Source organism: Vespa crabro, chromosome 1, assembly GCF_910589235.1.
Source record: "Vespa crabro chromosome 1, iyVesCrab1.2, whole genome shotgun sequence".
Lineage (NCBI taxonomy): Eukaryota > Metazoa > Arthropoda > Insecta > Hymenoptera > Vespidae > Vespa > Vespa crabro.
Window position 1 is genome coordinate 16,683,551 of NC_060955.1, and position 20,273 is coordinate 16,703,823.

General features: G+C 29.7%; 3 protein-coding genes and 1 long non-coding RNA gene across 6 annotated transcripts; 2 read left to right on the top strand and 2 right to left on the bottom strand.

Moving 5' to 3' along the window:
* The first annotated feature begins 248 nt into the window (after window positions 1-248).
* Window positions 249-11,041, top strand: LOC124432694 (myb-like protein X). The gene is made up of 11 exons (XM_046981787.1): window positions 249-982; window positions 1,608-1,729; window positions 4,167-4,322; window positions 4,396-4,603; window positions 4,705-4,829; window positions 4,913-5,046; window positions 5,131-5,396; window positions 5,657-5,804; window positions 5,869-8,808; window positions 8,984-10,126; window positions 10,225-11,041. The coding sequence occupies exons 1-11, from the start codon at window positions 795-797 to the stop codon at window positions 10,825-10,827; spliced, it is 6,033 nt and encodes a 2,010-aa protein (XP_046837743.1). The 5' UTR covers window positions 249-794; the 3' UTR covers window positions 10,828-11,041.
* A 342-nt stretch (window positions 11,042-11,383) lies between these two features.
* On the bottom strand, window positions 11,384-15,211 carry LOC124432697 (trimeric intracellular cation channel type 1B.1-like). Its single transcript, XM_046981791.1, has 7 exons — window positions 14,945-15,211; window positions 13,571-13,727; window positions 13,404-13,499; window positions 13,250-13,338; window positions 13,089-13,176; window positions 12,891-13,011; window positions 11,384-12,805 (listed from the first exon to the last, which is right to left on the bottom strand). The coding sequence occupies exons 1-7, from the start codon at window positions 15,063-15,065 to the stop codon at window positions 12,683-12,685; spliced, it is 795 nt and encodes a 264-aa protein (XP_046837747.1). The 5' UTR covers window positions 15,066-15,211; the 3' UTR covers window positions 11,384-12,682.
* Window positions 15,212-15,379: 168 nt separating this feature from the next.
* LOC124432695 (FAD synthase-like) lies at window positions 15,380-20,201 on the top strand. 3 transcript variants are annotated; one of them, XM_046981789.1, is made up of 6 exons: window positions 15,380-15,512; window positions 18,022-18,178; window positions 18,399-18,645; window positions 18,727-19,171; window positions 19,234-19,375; window positions 19,450-20,201. In XM_046981789.1, exons 2-6 carry the CDS (start codon window positions 18,035-18,037, stop codon window positions 19,873-19,875), a joined length of 1,404 nt encoding a protein of 467 aa, XP_046837745.1. In that variant the 5' UTR covers window positions 15,380-15,512; window positions 18,022-18,034; the 3' UTR covers window positions 19,876-20,201. The 3 variants fall into 3 exon arrangements, 1 of the variants encoding a protein (XP_046837745.1); XR_006944362.1 differs by lacking the exons at window positions 18,022-18,178; window positions 18,399-18,645; window positions 18,727-19,171; window positions 19,234-19,375; window positions 19,450-20,201 and adding exons at window positions 15,907-17,419; window positions 17,537-17,876 and having other exon boundaries at window positions 15,386-15,512; XR_006944363.1 differs by lacking the exons at window positions 18,022-18,178; window positions 18,399-18,645; window positions 18,727-19,171; window positions 19,234-19,375; window positions 19,450-20,201 and adding an exon at window positions 17,295-17,336 and having other exon boundaries at window positions 15,386-15,512.
* On the bottom strand, window positions 18,087-19,760 carry LOC124432698. The gene is made up of 4 exons (XR_006944364.1): window positions 19,629-19,760; window positions 18,657-18,792; window positions 18,351-18,582; window positions 18,087-18,203 (listed from the first exon to the last, which is right to left on the bottom strand). It is a non-coding gene; the product is annotated as an uncharacterized LOC124432698 (long non-coding RNA).
* Window positions 20,202-20,273: the final 72 nt, after the last annotated feature.

Consider the following 20,273-nt stretch of genomic DNA (forward strand, 5'->3'; position numbering starts at 1 on the left):
TTTATTTTCTCTCCTCTTCCACTTTTATTCTAATATTTAATATAATCTTTTAATTAGTAAATATCAAATATATTTATATAAACAAAAAAGGAAAGAAAAATGAAGGACTCGAAATTAAATTTTTCCAACAAATCTCCCACGAACTTTTCAATATTTTTCAACGCATTCGTACAATCAAACAAAATTAAAATATATATATATATATATATATATATATATATTTACACATATAAAAAAATATAAAGAAAGAGAGAGAGAGAGAGAGAGAGAGAGAGAGAGAGAGAGAGAGAATGAAATTAAATCGAGGAAAAAATAAATGTATTTCGTATGAAAAAAAAATAAAAAGAAACTAAAATTAAAAAAAAGTCCGAGATAATCTCATTCCTAATAAGTAAAGGAGTAAAAAGTTGAATTGATCTATCTGGAGGCTCAATGCGTCTGTCGAAAAAAAAGCCATTGTACATTTTCGCATAGCACGCATAAATATCGCGATATTTATGAATCGCACGTAAATCGATCCAAATTCCAATTTCATTGGGTAATTATTACAAAGTTCATTTAGCCGAGAATTACGACATTAAATCTTACTAAGCAATTTTTCAGACCTTACAAATTTTTTTTCATTCCTCGATCTACCTCATTAAGCGAAAAATCGCCGAGAGTTTAACAAAGTTACGTTAAGCCTACGTGATCGTTCACATTTTCATACAAAAGAATTTGTTCTTCTTTAATACGCGCTTTTCGTGATGTAACTCTTTTTCTAATGAAATTAAATAAAAATTACAATAAAAAAAATGAGGAGACAATGGAAACTCGAATTAAGTCTTTTAACGTGCCTGGCAATTTTTGTGACGGGAGAACCCTCGTTGAACGACATAACGCTGCAGGTGAACACGAGAAAACTGGTCTCAGTAAGCAGCGATAAATTTCTCAGCCTTGCTATCGATCCACTAGCTATACTTACATCCAACGATGTCTCAGCGTAAGTATGAGTTATATAGTACATATTACAATTACATGAAATGTCTCGTCTTATTTCTTCTTGTCTCTCTCTCTCTCTCACACACTTTGAAACGATTAATAAAAAAGATAAAAAGACGATTCATTGGCTCATACATATGTATATGATGAAAAAAAAAGGACAAAAAAATTTCATTTCGTTTAGAAATTTTTTCATTGCGTTTCATTTCGTTTTATTTCGTTTTATACGAACGTTATGAGTAATAACAAAAAGTGAAAAACAACGCGAATAGTATTGCTGATGATTGAAATTGACAAATTTGAAATCGATGGGAAAGAAAACGTTCGAACTTACGTCAACGATAAAATGCAATAACGACGTATAAACGTTGGATGTTGCTTGCACAGGAACGAGAGAATCTCAACGAGATTGGAATGAAACGCGAGCTGTTGTGCAGCTTTAAACGAGAACGCGATTCAATTTGAGGGGGATTCGAAAATGAAATCGAACGTGCATACGTTTTCGATTGAAATTTTGTAGCTCGATTCGGCGCCGATAACGAACGTAGATTTTTTATTGGTTCGACGTTGACACCGCACAAATTGTTTAGGATTTAAATAGTCCTTCGATCAATATCTTTTTTTAGAAATTACGAAAGAAGTATACGAATGGCCAGAGCCTTAAGTCCTGCATATCTTCGACTTGGTGGGCCTCAAAGTAACTTGTATTTACTCGGTGAACACAACGACACGGACTATGTTTTTTCAGGTAAGAACAATACGCAACCATCGTGCTATGACAAATTTAAAATTATAATTTCTATTACTAACAAATCACGTAGAACATTAGATATTAATATCTATTTTCTTTTTCACTCTCTCTCTCACTCTCTCTCTCTCTCTCTCTCTCTCTCTATATATATATATATATATATATATATATATATATATATATTCGGAACGATAAACGTAAGTCGGTAAACAGTCGCAATTATCGTATCCAACATATTTGATATTAATCCGATATTAATCCACGATCGTTTATGTATCTTTCTCGGGCAATTTCGCGTGCAATGTGCCGTTACAGGTGGATTCGCTGGCTAAACAATTGTATGCTTGCATACATCGACTCAAAAAAAACGATAAACATGAACATGAATGCGCCTTCTCTAAGGGAAATAGAAACTTTCTGTACTTCTCCTCTTGAGAATCGAATACGTTACTCAAAAGAGAAAGAGAGAGAAGGGAGGGGGAGGAAGATAAAAACAGAAAGAGAAATAGAGATGAATTTTCCTTTGATTCAGACACACTACCCGTGTCCATTCTAATTATATATAAGCAAGGCGAAACTCACTCGACGTATACCCAATACCATACTAACTAAGCTTTTTCTTTTTTGTTACAATTCTTCCGCCAGCAATATAAATCCACTAACACTCTTTTTTAAACACCCAACCAAGAGCTTTTTCCAATGATCGCGAGATGTAACACATGATGCACCGTTTTAAAACCTTGTATGCTCGTTATATTAGTTCGCACGATTTACCCTGAAAACAGGTTAAGGCAGGATATATGAAAGAAGTATTATCTACTCTCACTATTATCCTTTTCACTAGTCTTCCGATCTTTTAAAAAATATCCAATGAACGAAATTATCAAATTTGATTATACGTTTATTCATTGATATTCTGTAATTGTTTATATAAATTTAAAATATTAATCTGAAAATATGCAACGTACATTTACACATGTGTATAAATAGATAACCTATCATAAGAATTTAAAAACAAATTTACAGTTTTTATCATTAATATTCTGACAAACATTTGAAAATAATCTTTATTCCATCATTTGTTAATAATTTTATTAGCAAGTGCCATTTAACAAGAAGCAAGTTATTCAACCCCTAGCGATATGCAATATGTATTTACACGTCTGTATTAATGGGTTGCCTATCGTAGGCGGTTTAAAAAGTAAATAATATCTATCATTAATATTCTCATAAATATTTTACATTTCACTTTCTACAATTTGAATCCAAAGTGAGTAGATATATTTCTTCGTCATTCAATCTTCCATTATTACGGAAGTGAATCCGCAGAACGATTTGGGATTTAAGATGGAACAGAGAGCAACCTCGACTCGACAATACCTCCGCTCGTAACCATTTCCATCGTGCCCGATTTAACTTGTCTCGCTCTAATCTCACGATCGCTAGGGGATAACTCTTAATTGTCGAGGCTCCATTGCAAACGGTGCTGAATCATTGCACTTTTGGGGGATACTCTCTTCTAAAAAAAAAAGAAAAAAGGAAAAGAAAAAGAGAGAGGAAAAAAAGAAAGGAACCCTGTCTCTGGTTGCGATTTGAATGCGATCACAAGGCGGAATAAAATCGGCATACCGAACTATGTTTTAAACTTAAATAGTAGACCTAGTTAGTAATCAGACCCTAAAATTTGCTTCACTGATTCGAACTGATAAGTATTTAACTTTCGAATGGCAAACAGGAGTTTAGAGAACCTAAACGTGGGCAGAATTATAGTCGAAAATTTCATTCCTGTCGCAAGGAATTGAAATAAAAAACAAAATGTGAAATTCTCTTTTCACAGAAATACACGCACCAATACTTTAGATAAAACAAATATTTTCAAACTATTTATTATAGTCCGTTAAAAAAGCTCTCTAAAATTTTCGAAACAATAAATTGAGATTTATTAACTTATTAAATATTGAGATTTATTAAATATTGAGATTTGAGATTTATTAAAGTTCTAATTAAAAATGCCAAATAAAGAGCTAATTCAGCATTGGAATGTGAGCATTTTCATTTTTCCAAAGGTAAAGGAAAAAGAATAAAAGGGAAAAAGTAAAAAGGAAAATGATATCTTTTCGTGTAGAAAGATAAATGAAATACTCGTATCTGACGTACGTGACTTATCAATGAATTCGTCGAACATGCGTGGAACAGTCATTAGTCTTTGGCGATCACTCGTTAGTCAAGCGTCTATCATTCACATTGACGTGATCGAGGGTGGCAGCGGTGGAGGCTGCACGCTTGAACTACTCATACTTTTCACGAAGAGTTCGGAATTCTCTCCTCTATTACTTGTCAAGCGGGATTTTGACAAATTTGATTGAAAAGATGAAGAAAAAAATGAAACGTTCGTCGATAATTAAAGAGGATTAAAATTTTAATAAAAATTTAGAAAGCAATTGGAGACGGCTCCATCAATGGGCTGGAAAGACTGGTCTTGATGTGATTGCCTGCATATCACCAAGATTCATGACTAATGATAGCGAACTGGATCTCATTTCTTTGACCGATCGAATGGGCTTCAATGTTAGCTGGCAATTGGGATATGGTTAGTATGAGAACGATATTGATCTTCCAGAACTTTGGGTTCTCAATTCGCCAATGAGAATTGTCTTTTTCAGAGTGCCAAACGAGATGCGATTTTAGTGGCATCGACGTTGGTAGATACGTTCGAATTTTGCGGAATAAATTGAACGGCATTCCAAGATATTCAAATAGTATTATCACTGGACCGGATGTGGTCGCTTATGAGACTAAAGAACAACAGGAATATCTTGAGAACTTTTTTAGCGAAGCTGACGTATCTCTCACAGCTGTCACGTGGCATCCGTAAGCATATCTCGATTGCAATTTGGATTGATAGAACGAAATTAAAAAAAAAAAAGAAAAAAAGAGAGAGAGAAAAGAAAAATCCCGTAATATTCTTGCAGAGATTTCGCTGGTGCTACTTGGAACGACGAAGGTGTTTTCATGGATCATGATCAATTTTTATTAGATAACAATGACCTCTACAAAATTATAGAACGTGATGCTGCGAAGAAGCCACTTTGGATTGGTAAAGAGAATATTGATGGATCATATAGAAATCAATTTCAATGAATGATTAACAATCTCTTTTTTTTATTCATTCAATAATAGCCGAATCTAAATACGAGACAAGCAAGAATCAATTTCTCGGTGCACTCGCCTGGACCAACAGATTGGGAAACACCGCAAAACTCGGAATACAAGTTCTAATGAGACAACCAACCGATCTCTCGAAACCAACTCCGGTAAGTTAATCGCTTCGTTTACGAACTTACAAAGGCGATTACGATTGGCGTTATTACAGTGATAAAGTTTGTAACTTCTTATAGGATTATTGGGTATCTCTACTTCACAAGAAACTAGTCGGTCGAGAAGTTTTAGATACGAGGATTCAAATAGGTAACAGAAGCCATGTGCACTTTTATGTACAATGTACAAAAGCTTCGGCTACTTATGAGAAAGGAGCCTTAACGATTTTTGGTATAAATTTGACACCAATGAAAATACGAGCAAATCTAAAGGGCTTAAAAATAAAAAACCTTCATGAGTATGTTCTAATGCCAGGCTTCGATGCAGAAAATCAAATGTTCTCGGAGTAAGTAATTTCATTTAATTAAAATTATTCAAACATTTAATTATCTATCGAATTCGATTATTTAATTGTTCTCCTTTAATTACATTTGAATCTTTCATTGATCAATTATTTAATCAAGTCAATTAAATTAGGTGGATAAATTAATTGAATAAAATGAACAAAATTAAATAATCAATAAAGTTAATTATCCGATTACTTAAATATTCGATTAATTTTCTAAACTATAAATCTTTTAAGTAAATTATATTCGTGTCTCACAGAAGTGTCCTTTTAAATGGCAAACCACTGAGCTTTTTCAAAAAGACAGAATTACCCGAATTTGAACCAATTATATCGAACAACGAAAAGGGCTTGAGTATTAAGTTACCATCAGGTGGTATAGGATTTTGGGTTGTACCCGATCAAAAGGTAATTCATAAAAACGATAAATATCTTTACGATATAAGTACGAAATAATTTTCGATCATTGCAGATAAAATTCTGTATGGGTCATGATGTTCAAGAAGAGAATCTAGTTGAAAGAATGTTGAAAAAGAAATTCCAGGAGAATCAGATCAAACAAAATGAAATACCGCGGAAAAGAAGATTAATCGATCGGCAAAAAATTATTGTACATCAGAAAAATAAGAAACGAAGGAGCTTAGTCAAAAGAGAAATAGATGGTAGAGAGTGGAAATTAAAGAAAATTGAAATGCAAAAGCAGATCGAGAAGTATGGAAAAGTTCTTAAGGGAAAATTTGCACTAAATGAAAGTAAAAAGTCTAAGAGCGAATCTGTCGATCTTTCCGATTCGTATTCTAGTTGGAAAGCAAATAAGACAGTGGAAGATTTTAAAAAATCTAAGAGAGATCTTGACAAATTTTTATCCAATTTTCAGAAGACCGATCAGAAATATATACCGGAGAACAATGCAAGAAGGAACAGGCAATCTTGGATTCTTTCGGGTTCGAAGAAAGAAGAAACCAATGAAAATAATTCTTGTGAATTTTTCAGGAAGGAACCAATGAAAAATTTCTCGAGTGGTGACGTTTTTTTAGAGACTGATGATTCAACGAAGAAAGAAAAGGATTATGATTATACGAAGGACGAAGATGATAAAAGGGAAAAAGTAGAGCTAAAAGTATGGAAAGCACAGGCTATGAATATAAGACCGATCAATCATACCAAGCTCGACAATACTTGGATAGATGTTGACGATGATTATCGTGGTTATATACAGAATGAATTTTTCGAGACCGTGAACATGTCGAATGTGCGTATGAAAGAGAATTCGAATGATTACAGGAATATTTTGGAAGCTAAAAACATTAAAAAACACTCAATAAACAAAGAAAATGACAAAAAGAAAAATATCAAAACAAAAACTATCGCAGACGATGCTTCAGATTTCGCTGAAGAGAGACGAATCAAAGAAAATAATCTGAATATGTTAATGAACTATTATTCAGATTCTTCAGTCGGTAAAAGCAATAAAGAGAACCTCGAAAAGCATTCTAAAGTAAAGACTCAAGGATCCAAACTCGGAGACTCTATCATGGCTTTTCTAGATAAAACTAAATTAACGTTGCCTGATAGAAGAAGAACCAAGACTGTTCCTATCGAGAAAAACGAGATGACGGATCTCGATGTTTTACATTATTCCAATTCAATCAATTTGCCGATGCACATTCCAGATTATAGCGATTTGAAACAAAATAAAAGATTGAAGAGAAAAGTAAACGACTTGAATATGATACTGGAGAAAGAGATGATCGATGAGGATGATGAAAATTTGAAGGATTGTCGGTGTAGAGTGATCAGAAATTTGAACGATGACTTAAAATTAATTCGTTGTAAGGCAAAACGACACGTAAATGAAAATTACGAAGAAATTACGGAATCTGATAGCGATAACGTAAGGACTTATGAAACTGAACATTATGAAGAAACTACAGAATCTGATAATTATAAAACTGAAAATTATGAAAAAACTGCAGAATCTGATAATGAAAACGTAAGAACTTATGATACTGAATATTATGAAGAACGTACAGAATCTGATAATGAAAAAGTCAAGGATCATGAAACTGAACAATCGAAAGCCGATCAGCAATTGGTAGAATCGATTGAAACAGATTTCGATCAAAAGGATAATCATGAAATCGACAATTCGTCTATGCTTATGGCAGAGCTAAGAAATCACTTGTCTGGGACTTTTCAGGATGTTTCAGAAATAAACAATACTATGATAAACGATTATGAACTAGGAACTGAAGAAGACAAGTTTTTTCGTGGCCCTTCGGGGCAAACCAAAGAAAAGAAAACGACGATTAATTTTAACAAGAATACTTACAGCATTACTCCGAGGCTTTCACAAAATATTTCATCCAATTCGAAGGAGACCAAAACTACTGAAGTCTGGTACGATAAACGCACGTCGTCTTCGAGAGAAGCAGAAGAAATAGGAACAAAGAAAAGCGAAGATCTTACAACCGCAACACTCGACCGAGAAATATCTTCCAAAAGGATCACGAAACAAATAAGAAACGATCAAAATCGAAGAGAATCAACCAACGAGTTATCGAAAACTTCGAAAAAGTTAGTCCCAAAGACAGTGGATTCTTCAAAGACAGAAATAAAGTCTAATTCGAAAAAATACGAGATAACGGAAGTTCCTAAAGCTGCGGACAACAAAACTTTAATGGTCTTTAAAAAAGAGAACGAAAAGAGAAAGAGGAATACACCAAAACTGATTTCAAGGGAAAAGGACAAACAAGGACAACATCAACATAATTACAGGAAACGAAGAAAGACACTGAGGCAAAAACTAAACGCAAAAGAAAAAGAGAATATCTTGCAGCAATATGACGACGAGATATCGAACGTGATAAAAAGAAATATAAAGGAGTATAATATAAAAGATAAAAATGGAAACTTGAAAAGAAAGATAAGAGAAAATTTAAGAAATAACGAGGACTATGAAGACATGACCGATCTAAAGAAAGTTGGATACGTTTCAACTTACGAACCGATAGATTATGATACGTTAAAAAAAGAAAAACAGATAAATCGAGAAGAAAAAAGAAAATATATTCCCCAGGTAGCTATCATTGGGCCTTTGAAGAAAATCCAAGAAAAATTGATCGAATCTAAGAGATATCCTAATCTAGAGGATCCACGTGTCATACTCCATACAAAATACGATGGAACGAATTCAAAATTAATTCAATCGTTAGGATTCCCATATAATTTTATAAATGAAGGTAAACGAAACGATAAGGATCAACTTGCTTTTGATAAAAGATATTATGTTCTGGTCGATTCTAACAAAGAGAAAGATCCATGGACATTTCGGTATCAAAGAAAATCGGAGGAAAAATTGAGGAATGCTTATGAACATAATGAGAGAGAGAAATTGCCGGAAAACTCGAAGGTAAATTAATTTTCATTAGACTTATTAAAGAACAATCCATATTGCAATATAATTCGTAAAAGTCTGATTTAATATAAAGAGTATCATGGAAATCAATAAGATAACTATTTCATATTTTTTCCTTATATCATCTTCTTTTATTTTCATTCTAGTAATCGATCATTTCCTTTTCTAGGTTCGTACGTTAGAAATACCCATTACGTATATATACGACAAATCCAAAGAAACAATCAATTCAAAAGAAACATTGAAATCACGAATCTCCAAACATAAAGTTTATGCTATTGATTCTACGATTTACAAGGATGACGATCCAGAGTTGCAAACTCGTGAATATTCTTCTGAATTATTGATCTCTGATAATGATTCAACGTCAAACATTTACAATTTAATTCTCAAGCCGAAATTGAACAGAGAACAGAAGAATAATCAGTATCAAAGAAGTTCACCGATTTTGTATGTTTTAAACACAAAAAGACAAAATGACTTAAAGAAACAATCGGATGTCGAATCGAATGTTTTGGAACGTAGAAACACGAACGATCATTTGGAGAAAGAATTTGAAACTGTTAATAATTCTAAGAATTCCGAACAAGACGATTCTGAATCGATGGAAGAAGATATTACGAAAGAAGATGAGTCGATTACAATAAATCCAAGTCCGATGAAAAATTCGAAAAAAAATGAAGAAAATTCTAAAATTGACGAAAATCAAGAAAACATTGATAATCATCGAGCTCGAAGAGATATCGAAGAGATGAATTCAATATTAATTAAAAAATTACCATTATCGCTGTACGAAAAAAATAAAATTACATGGTCAAAACTATATAATTATTTGAATTTAAACAAGGATTTTTCGATCGATAAATCGGTCGAGAATTCAAAACGATTTTCAAAATTATTTAAGAAATTAAATTTTATCGAAAGTATATTTAATAATCCAACAAAAAAATCACTATTATCTTTCGACACACGTTTCATCAAAAATCATCGAATCGACAAAGATCTTTCGAAAAAAACCATTCCTTTTTCGAAAGATATAGATTTTATGGAGAGTTTAAAACACATTTTATTCAATAATAGTGTATATTTCAAATCGGAAGAAAATGAATCTTCTATAAACGAAATAGGAGGACATGTAACATCTGAGAAACATTCAGATGAACTTGATAAAGAAGTACTGAACGAGATAAACCATGAAAATGAAGATTTTAGCGTAAAACGAGATACAAATGAATGGTTAAAAATGTTACCTTTGATATTACAAAAAAATAAGCGTAAACATGGACAATTGCAAGAAAAAAACAATTACGAGGTATATTAAAACATATTTAAATTAATATTTACAATAAATTAAAAATAAACACTATATATATTGAGTTTAGTTAATCTTATTTAATTAATATTTTTTAGATAAGTTCTTTACAACCCAGCAACATATTTCAAAGTAAAAGCGAAATTGTTAAAAATCCAAAATTAAATTTAAAACACGTATACAGTTATATAAATGAAAATAATAATAAACCATTGGAAGATATAGATCATGAAAATTTAAATAAAGAATCAGAGAAACTTGATCAACTTCGGGAATTCAATCCATTATTAAGTTCGGAAGAAGAAAACTATGTAGTAGATAATTTTTTGGAATCTTTTTTACGGCACGATTCCCTGATGAAGAATAATGATCATAAGAATGAACCGAATGTCAGTAATAAATCATCGTCGTTTCTTCAAGGAGCTATTCCAGAATTACAAGAAGTGATAACCGAAAGATTTAATACAGCCCAGAACGTAACTAAATCTTTGAAAGAATTCACGGAAAGCTTCGATAAAAAGTTTAACGAGACTCTACTGAAAGATGATAAAAATGAAACCGTTGAAAATACAATTTCGTCCACGATCATGCATTTTTCAAATGATGATAAGCCTACGAGCATTTTTCATACGATTATAACGAATGTGCAAAAATTTTTCACTTCTTTCTCTGATTTTATTCGTACGCTCTATAGAAAATAATAAATTTATAATAATGTTATTTCATTTACATTTCATGTATTCATACTATTTCTTTTTAAAAATACATATCATGCAACTTAGCTATATCTTTATAATACTTAATTGAGAATATCAGATTTGTAATAAACTATATACATGCATCTAAATGTAAGTATATAAGTGAGAAAAGAAAAAAAGGATGGTGTAATAAATAACAAATAATATTCTAGGATAATTATTATACGACCCCTTTAATATATATATATTACATATATCTATATATAATATATAAATATATATATGTATAATATATATATGTATGTATGTATATATATATATATATATATATATAATATATATATATATGTATATGTATATATAATGTAGATCTTTCTGAGGAACTTATTAAAATTTGTAAAATAATAAATTAGGATATACATATATATATAAGGCACTACAATGGATAGTACTGGTAGATATATATTATAGACTGATAATATATTATTACTATGGTAACCTTTTAGATTGTTATTGTAATAATATAACTATATTTAATACAATTAAAATAATTGTTATGTATGATGTCGAAAAGTTTTATTTTGGAGATGTGATTATATTTTGTACAATTAGAAAACCAGTAGGATCCTTTACAAAATGTAGTGCAAATTTAATCGGACTAAACACACGAATGCATGAAAAAGAAATATATATAATATATATATAAAATACAATGCTTTATCGATAAATAAAATCTTTTTTTAGAATTTGATAGATTGATATAATTGTCATTCATATATCTATTCGTATAATATTGCACATAAAACTTAAGATATAGAGATTTTACTCCTTCATAAATAAAGTTTTCTGTTTTGAAAATTTTATGAATTTGAATATATAATACACAATGTATAGCATTTATAAAATACACATTTACTATTCATAATTGTCATTATACAAATGACACCACACACATTGTCAATTATCTTTAATTAATACATTACAATGTACTTAAGTACTTTATTTCAAAAAATACGATATTGTATTTAAGAAGTTTAAGATTTTTAACACAGATGTATCATTTTTTTTTTATATGTTTTAACAAAATAGTATAAAAGTTTTCTCATTTCTCTTATTATTTAATTCTATTGTTTAATTCATAGAATGCAATACTAGGAAGATTATTTTGGATTTCTTTTATAGAATTGTTTTACTTTATATAATATGTCTTATGAATCACTCAGTGTGTTAAATTATTTTTTGCACTTATATGTATATGATTAAAAGAGCATTCCTTAAATAGAATTATACTTGTATGGAATAGTACAAAAACTACAATTCGTATTATATAAAATATAATAGGAAGTTTCAATTCAGGTAATAAATTACTTTTTAAAAATATTGATTAGATGAACGAATAAAAATGGTAGAACGTACTTCATCGTATAGTTGAAATATTAATTAGTAATGTTGAAAATTAGGACACAGTATATATTTAATGACTAGAGAATAAATTAAGCATCTCAATAGTTTTTCCCTATTCGTAAAGAGAATTAATATTACCAGTCTATCAAATAGTTGTTATATTGTTTAAAATAAGATGTTCTTTGGTAACTAAAATTGAAACACGTACGATAAAGAATTAGTATACCTTTGTTGTTTGACAATTTGTCAAAAGTCATTTTTACGACTACATTATTTGTCTAGATTCAATAAAATCTTAATTCCATTATTTTGCGAACGCACTTCGCTGTTCTGCTACAGATATTAATCTGTAACGTGGAATAATCCATAAAAACTGTATAAAGAATACAGCTAAAAGGATATTCGGATATTCCATGAATACTTAATTTATTTTCTTAACGTCTACTTTCTCATCCTATGCTTGACCTCGACCAAATAATATAGCAAGGGAATCCCAAATTCCTCCCAAAAATAGGGCACAAAATAGATTTTCGAAGGGTACAAATGGATCATGAATGCCAAGTAAAATGGATGATAACTGTAAAAAAAAGATTAGATAAAATAATAATAGTCATTTATTCCTTTTTTTTTTGTTTCAAATATATTATCAAAGGATACTTTACCTTGAAATAAACGAAGAAAATGACTATGCCAAAATATACCAAAGCGTGAGGTGCAGAAATAAGAGCTGTTTTCTTATCTAATACAAATATTATGGATGCAACCATGGATGCTTTTGTCGGGCTGAAATATAAATCAATTTTAACGTTACGATATTTAATATATTACATTTAGATTTATATATAAAAAAGTATACGCACAAACTAGGTTGCATAAATTCCATAGCAGTAGGTGTCCATACACCGCGTATAAGTCGTTCAAAAAGCTTTGTAAATCCAGCACCATTACCTAAAAAATATATTTTCCTTATTAGTACAATCATTTTTAAATCCTCGATATTATAATTAATTAGAAAGTAAACCTTTAAGTGTTCCAATTAATATCATGATAAGATATGCATTTGGATATAATTTTCCTGCATGAGTCACACCATCATAAACTTTTTTACATCTACAACAAAAAATAAATATAATTTATTTAAAAAAAAAAAAAATGAAAATAAATTTTGTATATACCTGTATATCTCCTTCATCGCGGAACATGCAATTTTCACTGGTAAAAATTTAGCTACTTTATATCCAATATCAAATGGTGTATAGAATATTACATACCTAGAAAAATAAATTTCCATTAATAAATCAGAAAATATTATATATAACAGAAGTATAGTTTATATACTGACCAAACAACAGTTGCAACTATTACTTGTGGTGTATTTTTTAATGGTGCTAAAATTGGTTCACCTAATAATCCATTGCAAAGCATACCACTTGCAAACACTACTAGCATCGTAGAGAGCCAACATGATAATGGATGTTTTCGTGAAAAAGCTTGTGCACCTGTTGTATCAAAGAATAATAACATGTTATGATCATACGTCACCAATATTATAAATAATAATCTAAATTAAATTACAAAAATTTATAAAATATCTAACTTAATTAAGTCAAAACAAAATGTATAAAATTGTATTAAATTACATTAGCTGATATAGATATAAGAAGAAATTGTGGTGAAGACTTCTTTCAATTAAAAATTCATTTCTTAGGAACTAATGATACAGATGTCCTTCATGCTTGATCGCATGTAAAAGTTATTGAGAAATCATTTTCTTTATTCAGGGTAACATACATATTATGTAATTTATCCACAGAAGCATAAAGTATAATACTTATAATTCACATATTTCACGTTATTATTAAACAACACAATTATTACCTGCTAATGAAAATAATAAAATATATATTTTTATTAAAAATTATTAAATCTTATATTATTAAATGTAATCCAATCTTTAAGAAATATGATTGAAGCTATCTATTATTTTCCATTTTTTAAATATAATTACCAATTAATTATTATATGAACTTATTGAATTAACATAATATAAACTTTATAAAGAATCATAAAATATCGATAATATATTGAACGTACCAAGACACAAATAAATAATATTATATTGTATTATATATCGTAAAATTAATTTAAATTTTCTTTAATATTTATCATAATTACATAAGATTTACATATACACTTATGCCAGATTAAAGTATATAATATTATTATCTTTATAGTAGTATTCTGAAAATAGATTCCACAAATTGGACACTTTACTTAATTATAGTCATGCCCGGAGATCAGTCTGATGGATTTTTATCTTTTTCTCCTTTTTTTTTTTTGACGGATTCTTTTTTTATTATTTCAATAAATATATTATAACTATAAAATGATGAACACGAATAATACTATATTAAAGAATAATTAAATAAAATATTTAATTAAGTATAAATCATAGAGAAATAATAAACGTTTTTTGATAAGTTAAAGTTGCTTGAAAACTCCTTGCATCGTCCAAAATATATTCTCGAAATCTTTATATTCAAATAGACGTAGTAAACTTGCATAATAACAGTAAATGTAATAATAAAATAATGATATAATGTGGTAAACTATCAGGTTTGTCGAGAAAATGAGTCGAGAGTACCGTAGAAGCTATCTCGGGGCATAAGCTCGGCGAGTTTTAAATTTAGATTTAATCTGGTAGGCTAGGACTTACCGGGTCCCAAATCCTCTCTGACGTGTAGAGCACAAAGTAAAGAATGAGCGATGTCGAAGTATGGAAACATTTTTAATTTAATGACCTGGTTGGCCATATCTAGGAACGCTTCGGGATCCATTTTACTTGATTTTAAAGAGTTATTGTTTCTTCGTTAATGAATAAAACAATTTGTATTGTTTTAAAAAAAGTACTAAAAAGTACCCGCGGATCGACGCTGGCTATGCGCCGTCCGAAACGAACTACTCCTCTACTAGCAATGGCATACGATTGCAGCAACTTATAAAAAAAAAAAAGAAAAAGAAAAAACATTCTCACCGGAGTTGGTTTACATTTGTATTAGAGTTGACATTTTTTTTCGACAGATGGCAGTTAATACAAACAATGAACTTCCTTATTGACAGACGGTAATTTATCTCCTATTACACAGAGGGCGTTAAGAGAAAACTATTATTGCCACACCTGCTGTCGTCAAATAAAATGTAATTGAACTCGTTATTTTCTTAAATAAAATTTAATAACTCTTCTAAATACTGCTTCGACATATTTTCAAGAGTAGATAATTAAGGTAAATAATTATTTTTTTGTGCTATAGAATTGTAACATTACATAAGTTTAACATCTCAAACTATTAGAATGTTTACATGTGCATATCGAATTTTTGATTTATAAAATGTGACTTGCATAATTATTAGATTTAACTTTGAAGGGTTTACATTTATAAAAAAAATTAATAATAATCGGATGAGACTGTATTAATATCTAGCTCTTAAAATTGTTAACATTTGTTCTAAAGGAATAAATGTTCATTTTAAGTATATAGGATCAGATACTCTTGTGAAAGTTTATTCTGTTTGTCATGTTCATGTTTTTAAATTCCAAATTAATATAATCAATGAATTATTATTTTTAAAAGAATGATTCATTGACTAATAAATAAATGTTATGGTATTGTTAACCAGTGTCTGATCCTGTAAATGCTGGGACCCAAGATTGCCATATTAAATCAGCTACGTTACATTTATAAAACCACTATGACTTCTTTGCTGGTTCCTCCAGTGTCAGTGCGCGGTATGACATGCTTGGATCGTGATGCATTTACTACTACTATAGAGATACCTTGTTTGAAATTGTATAAAGTTAAAATTTCACAATTTATGCCAATATTAAAAAAGTATCTACTTAGGATGCAGTGTCTAAAACCAGTTCAAAATAGAGATGATGGTATTATTGTTTACCTTAATCCAAAAATTGTTGAAAAATTTGAAGATATTGATGAAAATGATAGAAACTTATTAAAAGATCAATATGAATATTTTGGAAAAACTTCATTGACATTAAAATATGAAAACTGGAAATCAGAAGATATATTGAAGTCTATTCTTCCAGAAGTGATTGAAACGCCTACATCGTTCAGTCAAGTAGGACATATAGTACATTTAAATTTGCGCGATGCACAATTACCTTACAAGAATATCATCGGACAAGTTTTTCTTGATAAAATACCAACTGCTCGTACAGTTGTAAATAAAACAAATACCATAGACACAACATATCGTCATTTTACTATGGAAATATTGGCTGGTGATAACAATACTGTAACTACGGTCAAAGAAAATGGCAGAATATATCAATTTGATTTTGCTCAAGTTTATTGGAATCCACGTTTATCTACAGAACATATGAATTTATTGACATACATGAAAGTTGACGATGTCTTATATGATGTCTTTGCAGGAGTAGGACCTTTTGCTATTCCTGCAGCTCGCAAAAAAGTTCAAGTATTTGCAAATGATCTAAATCCAGAATCGTACAAATGGTTACAAAAAAATGCTATTATTAATAAAATCAAACAGAACTTCCAATGTTACAATATGGATGGTAGAGATTTTTTAAGAGATATAGTTAGAACTAATATTCTCAATAGAAGAAATAATAATACGATTGGTAAGGAACACATAGCTATGAATTTACCAGCTTTAGCTATTGAATTTTTAGATGTGCTTCCAAATTGGTTTACTCTAGAAGAAATAAAGAAGGTCTGTTCTAATCCACCTATAATACATCTTTATTGTTTTGTGAAATTACCAAAAAATGAAGATCCATGCAAAGCTGCAAAATCTTTAGTAGAGAACAAACTTGGTTGCAAGTTGTATCCCGATTCATTGGTCAATATCCATAATGTTAGAGATGTTTCTCCGAATAAAGAAATGATTCGTGTATCATTTTTGCTAACTGAAAATGTACTTAAAGGCGAGGAGCCAGCAATGAAGAAACAAAAAATAGAAGAATATACTGATCTCCATTTAAATCCTAATGATACAAATAGCAATTCTTGTTTGACTTATAGAAATAAAGACAACGATGGGAAAAAAGAAAGTTACTCATAAGACCAAAAATGTATTCCAAGTACCAACAGCCCGTAGTATTAAATTGAAATCTAAAGCTGAGAAAATGGTGAAAAATTTGAAAAAAGTAAGTTTCTAAAATAATAGCATTGAAATATTAATTGTGAGTCTTGAAAATAAATTTCATCATAGAAAATACTCTGTGAGAATAAAACAAATAAATAGTTAATACTTCTTCCATTAGTTAGATTTGAAAGTAAATAAAACAAGAATAACAACAACAAAGGATAAAACAGCATACATTAACAAACAAATGAAGGAATTGCATCAAGAAGTGTGTAGATCACATAAGAAGAAATCTAATACTGAAAAAGTGCAGAAGCAAGCAAATAAAAAAATAATCAGAAGTTCAATGCCAGTACAAACTGATGCAACAACAATCTTAGTAGAACAAATGCAAATATGAGAGTTACTACTCTTTGAACTTATTTGTATCGAAAGTAATTTTTTATACGATTAATAAAAAATATTATATTTGTTATATTTGTTATACAAGTAAATAAATATATGTGCATATAACCTAACAAGTGTATTTTTATTATCATTTTTTTTTTTACCAAATCCTGTGTGACGTACAGAACTATAATAGTCCGTAATTTTCATCCATATAAATTATACATTAGCTATGCATATTGACTAATATATCATTTCTTATCTCAATTTACTTAGAGATTACATTGGAATGGAGATGTATACAGCTGGGCTGATCGTGATAGGCAATGAAATCTTACGCGGACAAATCGTAGATACAAATACATCATATTTGGCACAAAAATTAAGAAACATAGGAGTGAAGCTTTGCAAAATAACAGTGGTACCTGACATAGTGTGTATTCCGAATTTTTTCTATTCTAAAAATCAAAAGAAAAATATATTTATCTTTATGCATGTATACATATGAAGAGTACGAATTAATGGCAATCTAATTTAATTTTCTATAAATCTTACTTTATTTAAAAAAAAAATTGTTATTATTATTTATCATGACTCATACGTACTCTTCATATGTTATAAACAATTTTACTACTTTTAGGTTTTTGTATTAGGTAGAAGAAATTGCACAAGAAGTCTCTGAGGCATCCAAAAAATATTCTATTGTTTTTACATCTGGTGGAGTTGGTCCTACGCACGATGATGTTACGTACGAAGGAATTGCGCAAGCATTGAAAGTAAAACTTGAGTTACATCAAGAGTTGTTGAATTTTTATACACAGTTACTTATTGGGAAGACTGAAATAGAACGTTTATCTATAGTACCATGTCCTTGTGATCTTATCTATGTTAATTCAACTGGTATACATTACTTTTGTGAATATAAATCAGTCGTTAAATAGTAGTAGTCTTGGGAAAGCATAAGTTTCGTATTTTTTTTAGATGATTATGCAGTAATCAAAATCTCGAATATTTATGTTCTTCCTGGTTCTCCAAAATATTTTAAACCTGCAGTAGATACAATAATGCCTAAATTGAAGAAAGGTAATCCATTACATTTTGATTATATTGATATTGAATCAGATGAATTGTCATTAGTAAAGATATTGGATGAACAAGCACAACGTTGGAAAGATAAAGTGAATATAGGAAGTTATCCTCAGGGAGAATCAAGTTTTGTGAATCCTACTGTAAGAATTACATTTGAAGGGCTTGAAAACGATGTCATTAAAGCAAAACAAGAATTAATTTCATGTATTCCAACTCATATCATTCAGAATGTAAAAGAAAGATTTAGTATTGAACAAGCAGAACTTGTTATTAATAGTAGCAATAGCGAGGAACATGTACAATGTGCAATTGACATTTTGAAACAATGTTATGACAAGTAAGTTCATCGTTACAGATAATCGCTTAAGTATGTACGTACTTGTAATATATTTTTTATAGATACGATTCAAATGAAATTTTTCTAAGTTTCAATGGTGGAAAGGATTGTACAGTTGTGTTACATTTAGCTGCTTGTATTTGTGCATTACGCAAAATTTCTTCTCCATTATGTTTATACGTAGCAGCTGATCCATTTTCAGAGGTATAAATATATTTAAGTCTATTCATATAGCAAATATGAAACATAAATTAAATACTATTGGTATGTTTTTATAGGTGGAAGCATTCGTAGAAGAAGCAGCTAATTATTACGGTTTAGAATTAATTAGAAAGGAACCACCATTGCGTTTAGCATTGGATAAACTTATACATGACAAATACTACTTAAAAGCAAGTCTAATGGGTACGAGGAAAGGAGATCCTGGGTCAGAAAAATTAAAAGCATTTACTGTTACCGATTCAGGATGGCCAAGCATAATGAGAGTCAATCCAATATTATACTGGACCTATAGCCAAGTGTGGCGATTTTTACTTAAACACAAAGTACCATATTGTTCATTATATGACAAGGGTTACACAAGTATCGGCACTAAAACAACAACACTGCCGAATCCTTTATTGAAGGATTCTCAAAATCCATCTAATTACTTACCAGCATATACTTTAAGCGATATATCTGCTGAAAGACAAGGAAGGGAATGACATTAACATTTATTAGTTTCAATTTTATCAAAATTAGTTTCAATTATAGTTTCATAGAGTTTCTTACTTTCATCATTTATCTAACATATCATGTTTATTTTTTCATTCTTATTTTATTTCTTATTACGAGCATTAGTTTCTCAATACTTTATTATAAAACAAAACAAAAAAAAGGATGTTCAATATGATCAATATGTTTGTGAACTGAATGTAGAAATGTGGAAATGCAGAATGAAGAAATTTATAAAATGAATCATTGCAAATGTACTTTATCTATCAAATTTTTAAGTAAAATATAAGAAAAAAGAATTATCATATACTGAGAACACTAGCAATATATATGTGCATACACACACACACACACACACACACATATATATATATATATATCCAGAGAG